At 31.4% G+C, this 21,119-nt stretch overlaps 1 protein-coding gene across 1 annotated transcript in view; it reads left to right on the forward strand.

The window, feature by feature from the left end:
- The window catches only part of otp (orthopedia), a 98,453-nt gene extending 81,694 nt beyond the window's left edge, over positions 1-16,759 (forward strand). The window contains exon 5 of the mRNA XM_076403606.1: positions 13,839-16,759. Coding sequence (XP_076259721.1) covers positions 13,839-14,119 — 281 coding nt within the window. The 3' untranslated portion in view covers positions 14,120-16,759. The remainder of the gene's footprint in view (positions 1-13,838) is intronic.
- The last annotated feature ends 4,360 nt before the right edge of the window (positions 16,760-21,119 follow it).

Consider the following 21,119-nt stretch of genomic DNA (forward strand, 5'->3'; position numbering starts at 1 on the left):
ATTTGTTAAATTACATATCATAAATTTTGCAGGTAAATTCCAAGAATCTATCGCAAATGACTAAACATCTGAAAAAAAATAAAAAGGATTAGTTTTCAATTAATAAAAAACTATCAAATAAAGTTATAATAAAATATTGGAAGAATTGGCAACAGCTTGTTCCAAAGATGATACAGGCAATATGCAAAAATGTTTTTGTGTATCAAACTAATTCGTGCTTGCTGTAAGCAACGGAGGTAAAGTAAATGTCAATATTGCATGATGATTGTGTTGGTATGGTATGGCCGCTAAAATGACGTAACGTTTCAGTAGAATGTGATGTTATTGATTTAGAAAATATCCATACACGGTGTGAAAAGGAAGTATTATAATCTACAATCTGTATTTTACACAGATACTATTTATGTTATTTAAAACAAAAGAAGAAAAAAACAACCGTAATATTGTATTACGTTATGCATTATTTAAAAAATCAATGTGGTTACTATAATATATCAGAAATATTCCAATACCGACCGATACTTCAGATTCAAAAAGAAGATGCCTATTCTAATTTAAGGACAACGCAAGCAAATGTGCAGCAAGGAGGTGTATTGGGTCCAGTTCTTTGTCTGCTGTACACTCGGTACTTGCACACTTGGTACGTGTACACAAATGTTGCTACATTTACAGATGACGATGCAATCCTATCCATTGGAGATAATAACACTGATTCAACCGGAAAGTTACAAACAGTTATTGTTGGTATATCTTGTTGAACATAAAAATAGCACATAAAAATTAATAAATAGTGCATATTGATTTCACTAACGAAAGAATTCAGCCAATTGTGATGTGGAAATATAGCAGAATATTTTGGCACGACCCTAGATGTTAAATTCAGGTGGAAGCCATATGTTAAGAAAGAATGTAAATCATTATATGTTTATCCACTGTAAAAATATTATGTCTCGGCTGAGAAAGGTTATTGTTTTGTAAGCTATTGGAAATAGATAATATAATAAATATAACACTATTTACATCACCCATTTTACGAAGTATCTGGAAATGTACCAAAAGTTACACCAAACTATATTTTACGCATTAAAGTTGGTGGAATATACATATATAATAAAGAACTTTATTGCTGTACTAACCACATAATGTTCCTTTTCTTTAGTTATTTATTTAATAGAACGATAACTAATTCCACTTTCTCATAGCTTAATCTAATTCCAATCTATCTTCCCCAATATGGTAGTTTATCGACTAAACATATTTTTAATCTTCATATTATAAATTATATTTTAGCAAGCAATAATTACTTAGAGTAAAAAATATTAAAAATTCAATAATATTAAGTTAATTATTCAATGATAAATTATTAATGAAATATTATTTGTAGTTCGTAACTAGATGTACAAATAAAAAATATAACAATTAACACAGAACTAATAATGTAAATCAAAATTGCTGCAAATTATAATAAAATATTGATATTTTAAATAGTTACATATTGTATATAGTGAACTTGCAGTTTAAAGCGCCTTGTTAACGATCTTGATGCTACTTGTATTTGCAGTCACCATCTCATTACTCAATGCAAATTTTATGACAAACTCTATATTATATGTTCTTAGAAGAGATGATCCGTCATCCGGAATAAATTTTAATATGTTTTAACTTTTAACGTCCTTGAGAAGAAAGCAGTCTTGTTTGCAACCGTCTTTAGTAACTTTTAGTCAGATTGTCTATTACGTTTTATGACTTTTAGTCAGATTGTCTATTACGTTTTATGGTTACTTAACTATTACTAGTTAAACTTATGGTTACTTAAACACATACTAAGTGGAATGGAAATCTGTCAACTCATTCATATATTTACTGCTATTTCAAAATTTAAGTTTTTTTATAATACATTAAATTGAATATTGTTCAATACCGAAATTATTTCTAAAAGCAAAGTACCAAAAATTATTCTTTGAAGATTGGTAACAATGCATAAAAAATCTTTAGTTTGAAGAGAAAGAAGATGAGTTGATGACTTTAAACTTGTTTGAATCTATAAATTATCTCTAAAGCTAGCAAGATTTAGTGTTAAATATTGACTAAAATATTGACAACTGTTATTGTAACTGCTATCTCAACGGCATCCAATTTGAACAAATACAGGATTTCAAGTATTACACGTACTACTTCAGATACATGTACTCGATCATTAATATAGGATAATAAAGTTGGATCTATGGTTGAACTAATAAACCGAATCAACCAAGCTTCAAGAGCTTCAAGATAGTGTTAGCGGAAGGGAGATCATTTTACGATCAAAACTAAAATCCGGCTCTTTCAAACACACCCTTTGTCAATCATTCAGGTCTAACTCTGAAACTTGAACATTGTTTAGATCTAGCTACTGTAAAATTGAATTTTTTTTTAATAGGATTCTTTGTTTTCCAATGCCTCTTATGCATCTATTGAATGTAAAGAGGAAATAATTTTTGCTAGCCTTTAACACTCAAAAAGTAGCACTAAATAGGAGAATGATCAGAATGCTAGATAGATAAAATCTATAATTTCTCTTAAAAGCCTTATATTTTCCAATCAGTTTAATGACCTTTTCTATGTTAAATTCTCAAAGTTTCAAACCAGCAAAATTTTTTTTCTGTATACCTTATCATTAACGAGTCTTTCCGTAATTTAATTTATTTTTCTTAATACTAAATCATACATTAAAATTGAACGAGACTTTGCATTCCATAATAATAATGAAGCATCTTTGCTGCCATACGATTATTGGTAAGTGGAAAAGAATTATAAGTGCAAAGAATACACTTCTTAATTTCTTAAGAGTAAACATTTTTATTAAATCCCCATTGAATATTATTTGCATTAATTTATGACAATGAAAGAAATTTGGATGATAGCTAGGAGGATGATACTGACTGATAAACCTAAGTTAAATAATCTTACATCCTAACTAAGACATCTACAGTAAAACAAGGCGATGAAAATATAGAATTACAAGCAATATATTCAGGAGTTCTGCAAGGTAGTGTACTGGGTCGAGTATTATGTCTTCTGTACAAAACCGATCTACCTAGAACAAATATAACTACTGTGGCATCATACTCAGACGATATGGTAGTCTTAGCCTCTCATGAAAATCAAGCCCTAGCGTCAATTAACCTACAAACACATCTAAATAAAATACAAATGTGAGTGAAAAGATGACGTATGACTAAAAAAGATTCAGTCATATAACTTTTACACTTCGTAGAAAGACATGCCCACCAGTCTATATCAATAATTGTCAACTTCGGCAAAGCAAGGATTCTAAGTATCTTGGTATGCACCTACATAAATGACTAACTTGGAAAAAGAACATCCTTCCTAAACGGAAACAAGTTGGGCTTAAACTCGACCATGTATTGACTAATTGGGCGCGAAATCCAACTTATCAATAGATACCAAGATATTATTGTATAAATATATATCAAGCCTATTTGTTCGTATGGAATTTAACTATGAGAAACTGCCAGCAACTCTCTGGAAAAATTGTGGAATTGCTATGAGTAATAATTAAAAAAACCGAGACAAAAAATTCAACTTGAACAAAATACCTGCAGTCTTTTATTAGGACTAGTCTTTTATCTGCTGTGCACTCGAGACTTGCCTACATTCAACGAAAATATTGTTGCTATATTTGAAGACGACACTGGCATCCTATCCATTGGAGAAAACAACACTGAATCATCACTAAATCTGTGAATGAGCACTGAATTTATAGTGTTCAATTCTAAGGTTGTTTCAGCCAAAAAACATAAATATCATACAAAGTTACCAAAATAATTATTGTGGATGCTCTACAGTACATTCGTAATGACAATCTGAATAAGGATCTGAAGGATTATGCCCAAAGACCCAGCTACATCATCACATCAATGTTGAGGTTCTCCAACTCCTAGTGCAACTCAGTGTACATTAAAAACAGTTACATAGACGTTAAGCCCTTATTATCTATAGCAGAACAAGTGCTTTGTAATTTTAAAAACGTAGCAAATTAGTATATAAACAAATAATTTGTTAGTGTTATTTTACTAGATTGCTATAATAAATAATTTGAAAAATTTAAACTGTTATTTAATTATAACAGATGCTTTATTCTTTGGGGTATCTTGTTAGGTTAGCATTATTCCGAAATAAGATAAGATAAGAACTAATAATATAATTTGTATAAAGGTAGATCAACATTTTTCAGCGATTAAAATATCACTATTGATGATTCCCTAAAAGTTGTGTTATTTAGCCTCAAAAACGTATTGTTCGAAGTAGTAGATATTTATATTAGACTGGTAATCGCTCCTTAACATGTTCTTGTAATTGGAAACGACGTTTTGATATGATGTGCTGTATGACGAGAACACTGAAGAATATTGTTGACATAGCTGTCCCCTAGATTCATACCAAGTTTGACCATCATCTCTCATTTAGTTTAATTTACACTGCTCTATTTTGTCAGTTTATCCCAAGCGTATTTTGTGATTTTTACACTGTATCTTTATTCTAATTATGTTGTTCGTACTACACCAATTTTTAATAGCTATTATATTTTATTTATTTACCTCTATACCGAAAAGCTCATATTAAAAACTTACTCCGTCAATTTTAAAAATTCTGCAACCACAACAGCCCTAGCTTGTATTGGATACACGATAGCTTTTAAATTCTATTTACACAACAATTTTATTACATATAAGATTGGATAGTCATGTATGAAGGCATTCCAAATATATCTTTATTACTGCATCTAAAACCCCAATTAATTATGTTGTAACCTCCGATATAAATTAATATTATTATAAAAACAAATATAAACGAACGTTTATATTTTATAAAAATAATTCTCGTGAGAATGTTATTGTTTGCATTAGCTAATTGTCGATAAAAGCAGATTAATAACACTCTAAACAGTAGTTAATTAATTATAGTGGACCATGATATAATCGCTAATTAACTCTAATTCGCCGCTAAAAAAGATAAACTTCTCATTATCGCCGATTATCCGATGGAACTGGTAATTATTAAGGTAAGCTGCGCGATACCGATCCCGCACTGTTAGAAAAATGCTTGTTTTTCATTCAGCTCAAGGTGCGACAAGGGCCTTAATTCAATAATTTGAATTCGTGTCGCACGTGCAGAATATCCCTACCCGAACGCCATCACGTACCCCGGTCGTCTTCACGATAATCCCTTCTTGATTTTGTCGATTTTCGTTGGTTGTTATTTATTTGCTAGTTCTGAAACTGATTCGATATGGCTAAAAGGAGATGTTTAAATTTAAAATTGCCCTTTTTTAAGAACATTTTTTATTTACAGATATAATTATGGGTTATAATAACCACAAAAACAAAAAAAAAGGTGTTGGCTTTTTAAAAACATTTTGTATCAGCATGTTTTTAACATCATGGCTATATGGTGACTTTTTTTTCAAAGACTGCTACTATGAAAACTTTTTTTATTAATCACTACAACATAAGAACTTAAGAGCTTCAACAATCTGCCCGTGTGCAATAAATATTATTATATGATTTTCGTTATGTAATATAACGATCCTGACATGTAGAAAATTGCTTCAGAAAGTCATTTGCTGTAAAACTTATAATCTAAATCTTATTGTAGATACTATTCTAACTTACTTTAAAGTCTATCCTAACTTATTCTAAAGACTATTCTGACTTATTCTAGAGATTATTAAATCTCACTCTATGTGTCTATTAATCAGTTCGTATAAAAGTTTTTGTTTGAGCCTATGCACTACACTGTCATCGCACACATTTAACTGTCTGGCGAATGCATTGAAATGCACTAATAGTCTTTCAGAGTACTTCATACTAACACTTCGAATCGCACCCGTTATGGGTTCTGAGGGGATATCGCGCTGAATCAGTTTGTTGGAGACGAAATATGGGGCATCAATGATGACTCGCATCACTTTATTCTAGAACCTCTGAAGGGTAGCTATGTTAGTTTTGCTAGTTTTACCCCACAGTTCATTACCGTAGGTCCAATTGTCACGATTTAGTTCACATTGCAGAATCCTATGAATTGAGAATTAAGGAAGAAATAACCAAAGAACTAATAAGGAATTTACCAGTATATCAATATATATCCTGCCATTGCAAATCCCAACGGTATTCACTTAAAGAAATTCCGAGAATTCAAGTATTTCAAATCAGTAAATCAGTAGTTGCAAGGAATTTATGATTATTATTATTCGAACGCTTATTTTGACATGGCTTATTATTCCTCGATTAATTCACACCCAGTTGGGGAACTAATATAGACTTGCAGATTGTCTAGTGAATTAGGAGTGATGAAGAGGGACTAATTACTTCACAGATTTCTGTGACCTGACTGTGAGAACATCGATTACTTGGAGGGAAAACACAACGAGCACTTCAAAAAAAAGATATGGATCAGGATTATAGGAAGTGTACTGAAAAATAAGAGGGAAACCTGGTCCGAGGTTAGAACGCTTGCATAGGGGTGTTGGCCACCGAAAATATATAGATATATCGGAGAAAAAAAGTCGATATATTTTTTGCAATAAGTATATAAAATATCGATATTTTAAATAAAAAATAATAATAGTGAAATATTAGCCTAAAATATATACATTTTTTCTAAATATTTTAAAGAGTAGTGATATTTTGGACTTAAGTACTAAAATCCACCAAACGTTTAGAATTACGTACCAATTTTAAAGGTTTATTAAAAATTATATTTAATTTATTTTGAAAAAATATCGAAAAATATTGGCTAAAAAATACTGATACCTTTTTCAGAAAATATCGATATATTAATATATCTACAGCTTCCAGCATCCCTAGCTTGCGGTTACTAAGCAACAATGGCGAGATTTGGTGAAAAATATAAAGTCCTGCGGCACAAACAACAGCTATTGGTTGAGAAAGGGACATCCTCACCTAGCATCGGCTACGGATTGATAATGATGGTGAAAATACCCTCAAATCTTACTGAACATGTCTACTAAAGGGTCATAAATGACTTGGTATGTCTCATAATATCGCCCAAAATACAGATTAAAGTGTGATTGATAATGCTATATCTATATATAAAATGATTCAATTCAAGAAAAGGAATTATTTAAAATTGTGGATATTTATATTAGACTGGTAATCGGTCCTTAACATGTCTTTGTAATTGGAACCCACGTTTTGCTATGATGTGTTCTATGACATGAATATTGGATAATATTCAAAGTTGGCATAACTGTCTCCTAGACTCACACCGAGTTTGAGCATCATTTATTATATAGTTTAATTTACACTGCTCTATATTGTCAGTTTATCCCAAGTGTATTTTGTGATTTTTATACTGTATTTTAATTCAAATAAAGAACTTGGACTAAATTTTGCCCTGAATGTGGAAAATGGAATGTACTGAGTCGCTAAAAATATTTCAGTAGGCTTATGGTAAATCAATTTTATCAAAAGGACGCGCAAGCCAGCGGCAGAATGCATTGAGAAGGGCAAATATCGCTAGCATGAAGGAAATCAGGTGATATCAACTGTTTTATTTGATTCTCTCGATATTGTGCACTGAACATTTCACCTAAAATGCCGTACTGCAAATTGGAGAGTTATGTGGCTATCAAAATGTATGGCTGGGCTTGTGAAAGTGATAATTTCTGACGTAAAGCTCAATATATCATCGCAGAACCACCTTATTCACTTAACATGATCGACTTTTTTTGTCCCAAAATTCAAACTACGTCGTCGAAGAAAATAGAGCTCAATACTAGAAAATAAGTTTGGATATGTTTGACAATACTTCCCATAAATGTATTTCTCCATCGTGAACAAATTTGGATAAATAACAAACATTTTGTATTTTATTGATCGATCAATCTTGAATTGTGGATATGGCATCATAAATGTTTGATCGATTGCATGAATTATGACATTATAGGAAGTATATTCTATATCAAAACTAACCAATACCTATACATGTGTATCGATTTAAGTCACATGCTCACGTAAGTTAATTTTATCGCAAATTATGTTTAATTGACTAGTAACTCGACATCTCCAATTATTTCGGCTGGAGTTTCACAAGGTAGAGTCTTAGGTACAAGACAGGTTCTCTTGTATCTCTATACACTGCTGATATTTCAACAATAAAAGAAACACTACTTAGAACCTTTGCTGACGATACAATTATTATGGCAAAAGAAAAAGTGCAAGTGGCAGTCAACAAAATCTACAAATGGACGAAAGATTGGAAAATTCAACTTAATAGCTTCAAATCTGTACACGTTAATTTGGTATTGCGGCAAAATAATAAAAACTTAATTATATCACTCAATGGATGCCCGATTCATCACGTAGAATCAGCTAAAAACTTTGGAATCCATCTTGACGGTAGATTAAATTGGAAACATAACGTTAGACAAAAAGCAAAACGCATTAGAACCAAAATAAAACAATTATACTGGTTAGTCGGAAGATACTCTCAATTTGATCTAAAATCGAAAAGGTTGATCTATAATACCATTATAAAGCCAATTTGGACCTATGGATTGCAAATATGGGGTTGCACTAAAAATTCAAATCAACTAGTCATACAACGTCAAAACAAGGTTCTTCGATTGATACGATCCGATTACCAATGCCAAATTGGCTATGTAATCAACGAAGAACTGCACGATAACCTGGAAATCAAATGGATTTGCGAAGTTATCCAAGAATTTGCCTTGAAACACGAAAGAAGATTACTAAATCATACTAACGTGGAAGCAATACAACTGCTGGACAGCGCGCAGTATGTCAGGAGATTGAAGCGAACAAAACCATAAGAACTTATATAAAGTGTATACATTTAGTGTAAACTATAGCTATAAGTTGCTTATTAATTAATACAAGTACATAGGAAAAGTAGTAATAAATTAATTGTAAATTAAGATTGTACTAAGCGTATCTAATATAGATGTCATAAAAATTTGTTTCAAGTATTGTTCGTATTGACAGTTAGTATTATTGAAAACAGTAAGATTATAAATTCATTTTAAAAGTTATATAATAAATGATAATAATCAGGTGGCATAGAGAACTTTTCGGACTACATTATAACGTTATTATCAAGCTATTGAAACTTCATACAGTTTGTTATGTATCTCGAAGCCAAGACAACCACCGAATGTAAATAATTTTGACCATAAATCAATAAATCACACACAAAATCAAAGGGGTATCTAAAGAGTAATTATAATTCCGAAATTACACATTCCGAAAGTGACAAGATAGATTGGCATCGAAATTTGTTTTTTTCAGTATAATTTCTCTCATCACTTATTACACTTATCCTTCCTGACCTCGTTTCAGTTTGGAGGCTCCATAAATAAAATTCCTTGTATATCTGAAAAATTTCTTATATTTCTTGATTTCTCACTTGAACTCGCCCTGAAGCCGGACTTACGCACTTCTTAGCACTCATTGGCCTCTCTTTTTGAATTCGCTAGAATATAGTTTGTTTTTGATGCTAATGAATAGCACCGCTATTATGTCCTTAAAATTTTCAAATAAAATTTGATACAATAATTTAATAATTTGTAACAAATGTATTAACACTGTTGTTTTTCTATTAAATGCATTTCAGTACACTATACTATACAAGATCAAATTGTTTAATATTTTCTATGTCCTATTATGGTGTTATCCAATAGTTGTAAAATTTCGATGTTGACATGAGAAAAGTTTCTCTAATCGTGTCTCCATGCAATTATCTATATCTGTAGGTCTCGGTGTAAGTAATCAGTCCTGTAGTATCTCGGTGCGCATACAGTACTTCTAAGGATTTTGTTCTGAAAAACGTATATTGCATTTACTTCCTCATAATTAGATTTCGCATGCCTATATATTTAATACTTGCTTGTATAATAGCAATTTATTATGTACTGATAGTAATACAACAATGAAATATTCATAAAGTTTTTACATAAATAAAACATTAACCTGTACTCCTAATAATTAAACAGAGAACAAGGATTATCTCGAACAAGAAGTACCGTATTTCAGTTTCAAGTTCAGGAGCCTGTAAAATCGGATAATGTTAATGTGTTCATGTTCATACCCATGTGGATACTCAGGTTTATAAATATTTGATATTACCATAAACATAAAGCTTGACACTTTCGTTCATACAATTGCATTCGCTAGGTATAATATATTATTTACATTGTCATGAATATAGATAAACCTATTCATAATACAGGATCTAAATTTTGAGAACTTGAAATACTCATTATTAAATATACATTATTAAATATAATATATATATATATAGTATATAATATAAATATATATAGTATAAAGTATAATAATACTGTGCCTTTTTTTCATCCTTCTAAAAAATACAATTTTTATTTTAACTCTTTTAGCTTCAAACTGCTATTGGCTTTGTTAAAACTGTTCAGAAGGCAATACAAGGGCATAACATTTTAAAAAAGTTCATCATTGGCCATATCAGAATCTCCAGAAATCAACTTATTGCTGAATATTCTCGTAACAATTGAAGTACTATTCAACCAGACTGCGTTAGTATTCTAAGCCTGTGATAATCGGAAGATGCTATAGCTGATTGATACGGTGACTTTCCCTTAAAAGCTTTTCTACATATTCTTTGCGGAGATTTCGCAATATTTTGTGAAATATTAAATTAACTAATTTATTTTCATCAGCGATATCTACTAGTAAAAATACAACGATTTAATGTAAATAATGTTTTTAACCATCTAACCTAACTGTTATATTCAGCTATTTTAGCATTTGTCTATATATAATAACAGCTATATATATATCATTAAAAACTTATTCAGCACGCTCAAAACTGCATTCCTGACTTTCGTTATATTTGCTCTTTGATGAGAAATTTCCTTCCCAAGCTCATAAAATTTAGAAAATTAAGGTGATGGTGCACCATTTCATTCCTAATATAGATATAGATTTTAACGATTTAAAATTGGCGATTTTATTATAAATGATAAAAAATTGCCCGGAAGATCAACAGATATAGAAGTTGAAGAATTTTCAATTCTCAAAAAACTTTTAGATAGCTTAACAGTTGATGAATTAACTGTTTCCAGACGATTACACGCGATGAAAAATATCTAATTAGGGGGAAAATAAGTACCAATCGAATTGTCTTAAAATGCGATTTAGAACCTTTTCATCACAGCTGTTATTACCTTGTCAGGCAACAAAGAACAATTTTCTTTGGCACATTTTGACTGACGATGAAAAATGTGTCTACCATTATAATACTAAGCGTAAGGAATCATGTGCTAGAAGAGTTATCCATATCGTATCTTGTTATGCATTTGGGTGGATCTGCAAACTATAGTATATTATAGCTAAATCTAAATAATCTAATAAATCTTAATAAAGTCACGTTAACTAAACATATTTAACGAAATATCACTGCAACAGAGATAGGAGATCAAATTAAAGAGGTTCAAGCTTTATGTTTCACTTGAAAATAACTTATTTTGAATATAATAATAATAGTTTCAAATTGATACTCTGCTTCATATTTAATGCTGCACTGAAACTCATCAATTTCTATTCATATGAATAGAATTTGAACCTTCAATCCCTCTTAAAATTATTAAATATTTTATCTTTTTATGAAAAGTTATGATCATAATAATTACAAGGTCCAATGGGATTTAATAGAGAATTATGTATTTTAAACATCAAAATAATTGTTTTTAAGGTTTATGTTTGTAAATAAGTGCCTAACATCTAACTCAATCCTTAGTTGCAGATCTTCTACAATATAAAGCATTTCCTTCACATTTTCCATCAAAACTATTTTTATCATAAAACTCGATGAATTCAAGTTGTCAATAAACGTTTTCTATGCTTATCATAACTATATAAGAGATGAAATGAGATGTTATGCTGATGTTATGTTATTTTATTTTCTCATGATATTTCTTTATTAATGATTTTATATTTGAATTAATTGCAACTCTAATTCTTCTCTAATGTCAATACAACCAGTTGAATAATCATCAAAACCACGATCAAGATAATGATTATGTTCATTCAGTTTTTTGATAACTGTTGTTCTTTGGCCGCAAAGTAACTTGCTTGCTACGAGTCTTCTATATCTTTCAGGTAAAATGTAGTTTTCTCGTTGTTTGAAGTGATTTATGTGGTTTCTTCATAAAAGCGAAGCACTGTTTAACATGTTCCAAATGACAATGTTTGTTGAATACTAGATTTGATTATAATCAAGTGGATATTGACGACAAATGACCAACGTTATTTCGTTTCAATATAACCTGAGGGTATGTTGATGATTTGCTCAAACATATCAACTTTATAGCTAATTTATAGCGATCTCTCATGTTTCAGTTTTCACTCTTTTCTTAGGTTCTTTAAAACTTCGATGATGAACTAGCCATCTCAAGCTTTTAAAATTGAATTCAAATAGAACAAAAGAAAATAACATCCGATGTTACAAAATCGTTAATACTTGAAATTTACGTTGTCTAAGAGCTCAATTTTACTATTTATTCTCCTAATATATAATTACTTCAATAATGTTCCCGAATTTGTTTAAACAATAACGAGAAAACAGGTCAATTGAAAAGTCCCCGGCCTACCATAGTAAAACACATTTTCTTAGCAAAATTAGTTTTTTTTATTCAACATAATTCCCTTCAAGGGTGATAGACTGATTATAACGACCCTCTTCTAGTACGATTTGACCTTTGCTTCAAAATAGACGTCAGTTTTGGCGATCATCTCTTCATTCGACGCCCAATTTATGGATTTTTGCCATCTTTTTCACTGACTTGTGACACGGTGCATGTAATGTGTGCAATAACCCTATGTAATAGTGGCTGTTGATGGTCCTTCGTTTTTCAAGGTAGTCAATGAAAATTATTCCATGCGCGTCCCAAAATACAGACTCCATAACGACGCAAAACTCGGGATTTATTACGCTTGATCATCTTCAAACGAATCATCAACTCATCGTTGTTTTTGGTCCAAAGTAAGCTCGTGCGTCATCCATTTCGCACTGAGCTTTCTCATACCCAAATATTCGTGAATGATATGATGTACACGTTCAGTTGATATCTTTAGAGTGCCTGCTATTTCATTCAATTTCAATTTACGGCCACTCAAAATCATTTTGTGGATTTTTTAAATGTTTTTGTCGGTAACAACCTCTTTTGGCTGTCCACTGCGTTCACCGTCTTCGGTGCTCATTTCCAATGTGCAATCCTTGATGGCTGATTTTTCTGGGACAGTGTCCGGAAACTGAGCATCAAGCTACCTTTATGCTTCGAGTGTATTTTTTTCCTTCAAAAATAAATATTTTATCAACAAGCGAAATTTCTTTTTATCCATTTTTTTCACAATAATAAAAGTTGCACTCAAAATGCTATAATTCACAAATTAATGATCCGATAGCTGTCAAATTTTAACGCGCATCTTTTGAGAGTTAGGGCTAACTAAAAAACATGTGGATTTAATTCTAGTAGCGCCATCTATATGTAATAATATAACAATTATACTGTTATGTTAACGTTATATTTATTAGTCTTAGTCAAAACCGTTCAGCCATGACCAAGGAGTGACAAATTTGAAAGATGTTTTGATAAAACCCAATTGTTTTAAAATGCCAACAATAATTTTAAAGAATCTGTGATATTCTCTTTGGGTTTTTGATACCTGTTAGTTAAATTGTATGAAAATATTTGTATTTCAATGAATATCTCGCAAAACGTTTGTATTGTTTACTGAGAATTGATTTATATGTTGCAGGTGATAGCATGATGACGTACTGTAACACCGGCGCAAGCGGTGGGGGTGGTGGAACGGGAGGCGGTGGGGGCGGATCCCCGCCTCCTCAGATCCCTTGCAGCAGCGCAGTGACGCCACCAGTATCGTCTGGAGCCTCGCCCACGGGCGGCGAGCAGGACGAAGATGTGTGGCGTGGCCACAGTATAGCGGCGTTGCGACGTCGAGCCTCAGAACTGAACGCCGCTATCCCATCGTACCTACAAATCAACTATGACACTCACAATAATGCATCCGTTTATTAATTCTTTTTTTGTTGTATCGATAATCATCACGGTTCGAAGGAGGTCGTCTGGTCTCGAGGCGCGTTTACTTCGTCTAGGAGCGTCGATGGTCTACATCTGATGTTTCCGCGTTGCCGTAACTCGCAGCTCGATCTTCCTCCTAATCGATAACAAAAGTAGTTGAGTGTGTTTAACAATAACAAAAGGTTCCAGAAATATATCAATATAAGAAAAACGACAACAAAAATCTATATTACCTTAATACGATCCGGCAACGTCGCTTAGCGAGATAAAGTTCCTCGACCATTAAACATCATAGACTAAAATCATTAATTAATTATTAAAGTACACTCGTGTACATAACTATCGAGCAGCATAAATATGATCCATATTTGCTATTGTTAAATACAGTGTCAGCTACTTTTTCGATGTTAAAATGTAAATAAAATTCCAATCCACTTTTGTTTCCTGTTAATTTGGAAGGTATACATGTGTTTTTGATGTTTATATTCGCTTACTGGACTGTTTGCGGTATAAAGATTAAAAAATATACATATTGTATACCGTATTGGTATACGTGTAGTAGTATTTTTTGTTAAACAAGTGAATTTATTTCGTTTTCTTTTTCGGTCGATTACATAGCAAGTAAAGTTACCAGAAAGGAGAAAGCGTATAAATATATATAAGTTGTATAGAATGATTGAAGGGTAAACTAGTAAGCTGTATACAGAATTGTAAAGCAAAATGTTTGTCAACAATAACTGTACTTAAAGTATAGCAGATCAGATCTATCAGTATTTGTTGTAAACCTTTTGCAATATAGTATATATTTTTTGGATTAAATATTTTCTTGAGTTGATATGGGACATGTTTGGATAAAATTGATTAATATTATCGAAATGATTTTGATATAACAAGCAAAGAAACGAACTAAATTTATTTTAATACTAATTTAAAATTGTATTAAAATTTTTGTAAATATTTAATTTATTTATTAATATAAAGGCATCATATCCTAAATACTTATTATAATTTTAATGTTGTTTTAAATAAGATGATGATAGGGATAAACTTATGCATAATTTAAAGGCCACTAATATTTTATTTGTATTTTATCTAGGTATTCTAGATTTAATATCAGGATAACGGTTAATATTTATCAACTAGATGATGACCGTCAGCTACAGAGTATTTGTTAAAAAACAGATGTGATCAATTTAAAATAAATAGAAACACACCTCAAGAATGTTATCGATGTTTTTGAACGATAGCTCATGTTATCAATAGATCTTATTCTGCAAATTTGGCAAACTAGACTCCTTTTTCCACATGCTCATTACCTTTTCATACCAGCTCTTGAATTCATAATTTTAAAGAAACCACTCTTGATGGTTGCTAATGCTGCAAATCTTAATAAGTTTTCATTTCTGGCGATCTGTGACTTGAGCATGGTGATTTTAATACCTCTGGAACTCTGATTTCTAAAATTGTACAGTAACTTCCAGGTGTAATAGAGGCTGTTGGTCAATACTCGTATTATAAACATCTCGAGAGGCAAAACATTTTCAAATATTACAGAAATGTGGATCATAGAAGTAAAATATGGTGGTGCCATTGGGGAATTTCCACTGTTATCACTTACTAGCAAAATTTTAAATGGTTTGTAAGTCGTTTTCAGTTGCTGTAGTGATATTTTCCATCAAGAGATACTCAAGATATGTTAATTATATCACATCCTCTATTTATTTGCCTCTAATTAGATAATTATTTGTAATTCTTTATTCAGATTCAAATATTCAATTGGATTATGTATAATGTTCATGAAGTATAATTCATATACGAGTAGTTTCAAATGAGTAGTTCAGAATTTCATCGAAATAAGGCACCAGTGAAGGAACAATCTATAGTAATATGTATATGTGAGAATAGAGGGTTGGCACGTAGTTTTTATAATAAAACTACGGGATTCTACTATGGTTTATTCGAGAAGTCAGCTCAGAAGCTTATTCAATTGCTCTTGGATTAGGACTTTTCCTTCTTTCTCAGGTCACACACGTACCAAGACTGCCCTGATTTGGCGGCCGTTCTACATTACTAGGTGTGGGGAGAGGATCTCCATATTTCTTGAAATATTCAAAGGAGGCCGTATCCCAACTGCTTACGACTAATAAACGGCGTATGCTCACATATACACAAAAGAAAAAACTATAACTTAAGAGCAGAAATTTCCTAATAGTAACATAATTATACTAATCTAAACATATCCCACGTCAACAAAACAACAAGACACTAGCAAATCATCAATCAATTTAAGTTTAACTAATAACAAGGATTAATTTTAAAAAGATAAAAATGAAATACTATACCAAAAAATATTGATAATAATTGTTATTGTATTTGGTAGCTGTTAGGACTATATAGACACTTTATATTTGAATGTGCTCTTCATAAGAAGTATACGATGTATATTAGAATGTATAAAAATTACCAGCGATAGTTTAGTGGTGTACGTATTTTATTAAAACTGTATTGATAATATGAAAATTAAGAAGCAAACAGAGAAAAAAAAACAGTAAAACAATAAAGCGAAATATAGCAGAAAATCGTTTGTTCTTCGGAAAAGATTGTTCAAGAAAATATAAATCTTTTTAATGAAACTGATTTATTGTATTTTATTTATGTTTACTCTACCAATTTAAAAATATAGTGCTTAGTGCCCTCTATCACCAAATTCCAAAAAAACCAAAATAGAAAATCATTTTCTCTAAATAGTAGTTTGATAGATCTTAAAATATTACAGTAATCTGTAAAGTGGATATAACAAATTTAAATAGGTACAAATTACCTTTAAAGTATTTGCATCAAGCTCCTAGTAGTAAAATTGATCAAAAATCACTTTGTCAATAAATATGTCTGTTAAATATTCTTAGTATTAATAAATTGTAATAATAAATGCTCATCTTGACGCCAGTGACCTCTATGAGTCATAGGCTAAATCGTTTGTTTGATGGCTAATAGACAACTCTACTGTCAAAGATGTTCTGTCAAGAAATTCTTGAAAGTTCTTAATTCCGCCTATAGATGTCCAGAAAAATTAAATTGTTCCAGAAGTTTGTACCGGAGTAATAACCCTAGAGGCGAATGAAGGAAGAACAGCAATATAAATTAACGATTAGGTTATATTATTCCGGAAATAAGAGTGAGAGAGAAAGGGAGAGACGTAGTTCTTCTGGTTTTATACACCTTTGATAGCATCGTACAAACCCTTGAGATATTCCGACCAAAGTTTACCCGTTGGTGAATCTGCAGTGGCCTACCTTCTCTATTCCAAATTTTCACAAATAGATTGGATTTTCCATTAAATTACTAATTATTACGATGTTGTTATGGATTTTCTTTTCATTTAAGACATTTTGCTGAATGTAATATTTATTATGGAATACTAACATGGAATTGTGACTTATTATAGCTGAATTTACAATACAGGTAGGCAAGAAAGTAGGGTGAAAAACAATTTCCATTTCATATAGTGATAAAGTAAAGAATGTTTAATTTTTTTAAAAGTAACCTTAAACATATAGACACCTGTATAGCCTTTTAATTCTCTTCCAATAATTTTAAGTGTAGATGGCGAATGCGCCGGAACATTACGAATATCTCAGGAACTGAAATTTACTAATTTTAGAATGATTTTTAAATTTACTGTATTATCATGACATTAATTATTAAACCTGTTCGCCGTCGTAAAGCAAAACTAAGCCGAAAATAATTTTAAACAGTTTCAAATTGTTATTATCATGGATAAAATATATGGGACTGTAATTAGATCCTCAAAGAAGGTACTAAATTACATTAAGTTATAAGATTGTTGCAATTTTATTTGGGAATTGTAAATAAATGAAATAGGTTTTTCATATGCTAAGATCTTAAATTTAAATAATGCTCTATTTCTAAAGGAATATATTCTGCAGTCCACAAACATTATTTGACTTCTTAATTCACTTCTTGTAAGAACACTAGGATTCATGTTATCAAAGCGTCCAAATATAGCTGATATCTTGAGGAAATGTTCCCATCTATACCCGCCTGGGAATCATGCATTTTGCGGGATGATACATGCATTTATACTAGCCTTCCTCCTCTCTTGGCAATTAGAAATATTCCCCAAACATTACTTTCAAACACATTCTACCAGAGTACAAAAGTGTCACAACATCATAGGTAAACGATAGAATAAACAGTCTTAGAATAGGCCTTCGTCAACAAAATAGTGGTATATGCACTATTAGTGCAAATATATAATTTTCGAGTTTGAAGTTATTGTTTATTGGTAGATTAAATTTAAAAATACTTTACAATTTATATTAGACAAAAATCTGCAAAATAGGACTCAAAATTGAACAATTGTACTGGTCAGTCGGAAGGCTGATGATATTACCTCATAATAGCTTAGTAGGACTTCAGATCGGTCATCAAACCGATTTATAAGCTAGCAATGACCACACAAAGTGAAACAGTGAAAAACTACACGATAACCTGAACATCAAATGGATCTACGAAGGGATCCAATATTTGACCGTAAATTTTGGCAATGCCCAGGGAATCGGAAGATTGAAGTGAACCAAGTTAGTCTAATATTATTTTAAATTATGAAATAGACGCTGATGCATTTACGCCGCACCCGAATTGGTTGTTAATTGATTCAAATACAAATGAACAGTATTAAAAATCAATTTATGTTTAAGATTTTACTAAGCGTTTCTAATAACAGATGTAATAACAAATATTTCACATTGGATTGTACTGTTACCTATGTCTCAAACGCTATTATAATCTTTATATTGTAAATATGTATTAAAACTTTGTTTATTAATCTATACGCTCTCTGTTTAAGAGTTTTAAAATTCCTTAAAGGCTGCTATATAGATAATTAATAAAAACTAATCAATAAACCATAGGCTGTTGCTGTATAAACTAAATTCTTAAAACATAAGATCTATTCTACTTCCACTTTACTTTTATGAATATTACTGAAAATGTATTCATTTTTGGAGAATATCATTTTTGTCATTAATAATTCAAATGCTCTTTATAATGCAACTTTTCTTTATGATGAATAGCAAATATTATGTTCAGTTAGAAACAAGTTATATTTTGTAAAACGGTATTAAACGACGAGGCTTGATTTCTTGGACGGCGATACAAAGTGACTCTATCTATTAAAAAACAGACACGTCTTCAATCCTTTGACCATTTAGGTAGTATATTAAACAGAAGTCGAAATTTCAGTAGACTATGTTAATTCACGTCAACTTTAGTTTGCCGTTTTTGACCTTACGCCTTGAACTATAATACATGTGCCGGAATTCCACGAACTATGAATCCACATCCCACATCTCAACAGAAGAGAAGAGACTTGTTGAAAAACGATATAAAGCGACACTGAGGGTTTTTTCTATCTCTTATTACAACTGATAGAACTGAACTGAAAAAAAAATTATCATATAGCGACCGCTACAACCCTTTAGGCTACCACTATGACACCTACATTAAATTCAAAGGTTGGCAACGCTGGGGGATTGGTACCATGTGGTTCGCGGCTATAAAACACCACCACAACAACGTCAGTACCACTTCCATAGCGTTTCCGTACTTCCTTAACCTAATCTAATACGAGTTTTCTGTCCATCTTCTCATCAAACATATGTAGTATCTAATCAACGCCGTCGAGAAGCTGGATTGCCTTGACGCTCTATACAGATCACTATTTCTGAAATTCCGCGAGGCATTAACAACATTTCTCAATATGTTGTTCCGAAATCGTTAAATTAATAGACAATATAGATTAATAGACATAATATTAATAGACATAATAAAGATTGGACTTCTTGATATTAAGTATATACAGAGCGGTAGGAGTACATCTAAGATATTATTAATAAAGCAGAGAACCTTTGTAAAGTCACACGATGAGTTTCTCCAACGATGAAGAGCGTCCTTTATACAACTATGAAATCATTACCCACAACAGGTTTCAGGGACTTTTATTTTTTGTTGATGAGCTAATAATGGACGAAGTGCGAATGACAATAAGATTATTAAATTGTGATAAGAGCATTGGAGTCGATTAAGTTACAACGATCAAGGTCAGTGAGGAAACGTTGATTCAACGGTTTCACGTGCTGCTAATACAAATTTGTCTATCGGATCGTGGAGCCTAACCGTCAGCATGGAGGAAAGCGATAATTGTACCTATCCTTGAAAAATGCGACAGTAAACAGTCTAAGAACTATAAATACATGTCTCCAATCAATTATGTGGAAGGTTTTTATGAAGTTCATATAAATGAGACTTCAAAATCTTGTAAGGAAACAAGCCTAGAAGAGCAGGTGGGTTGTAAACCCATTCAAGGCTTGTTAATAAATTTATTCTCCTCCCAATATTGAAGCAATTACTCTGTAGTGTAACTGTCTTTGCGGCCCTCTTGTTTTTGTTATTAGCACCAGCGATTCACAGACTGACGCTAACTTCAATTTGTCTTGATTATTCACAACTGAAGATTTCACCTAAACTATTATACTCATTTATTAATGAACGATTTACACTAAAGTGAATCAAGGCGATGTTTGTCTAGGCCTTCTCAACTCTGTCCTTTGAATGTGAATCACAATATATAGAGCATGTAAAAGGGGATCTTAAATGGGCGCTTGTGAAACAGTGTTTTAGTACATTATCTTGTAGCTAGGGGGCTACAAGTTTGAATTTGGCAAGAACGCTGAATTTGACATACTTAGCTTTCGGAAATTCGTTCTAGAAAGCAATAAGACGTACAGTTCGAGTGTATATATTTTATCGAAATAATCAAGAACTTACTGGATATTTTGGACCTTTTTATTAAACATATACTTCGTATAGAAACAATTTCACACGTATACAAAGAATTAAGGTTGAATTTTGCCGACAAAGCTTTTGTCTCTTTCTAGTTGGGATGAATATTTCAACATGACTGACAGAGCAAATA

Source organism: Rhynchophorus ferrugineus, unplaced genomic scaffold, assembly GCF_030347505.1.
Source record: "Rhynchophorus ferrugineus isolate W39M unplaced genomic scaffold, kcgeb_rfMv2 rfM4, whole genome shotgun sequence".
Lineage (NCBI taxonomy): Eukaryota > Metazoa > Arthropoda > Insecta > Coleoptera > Curculionidae > Rhynchophorus > Rhynchophorus ferrugineus.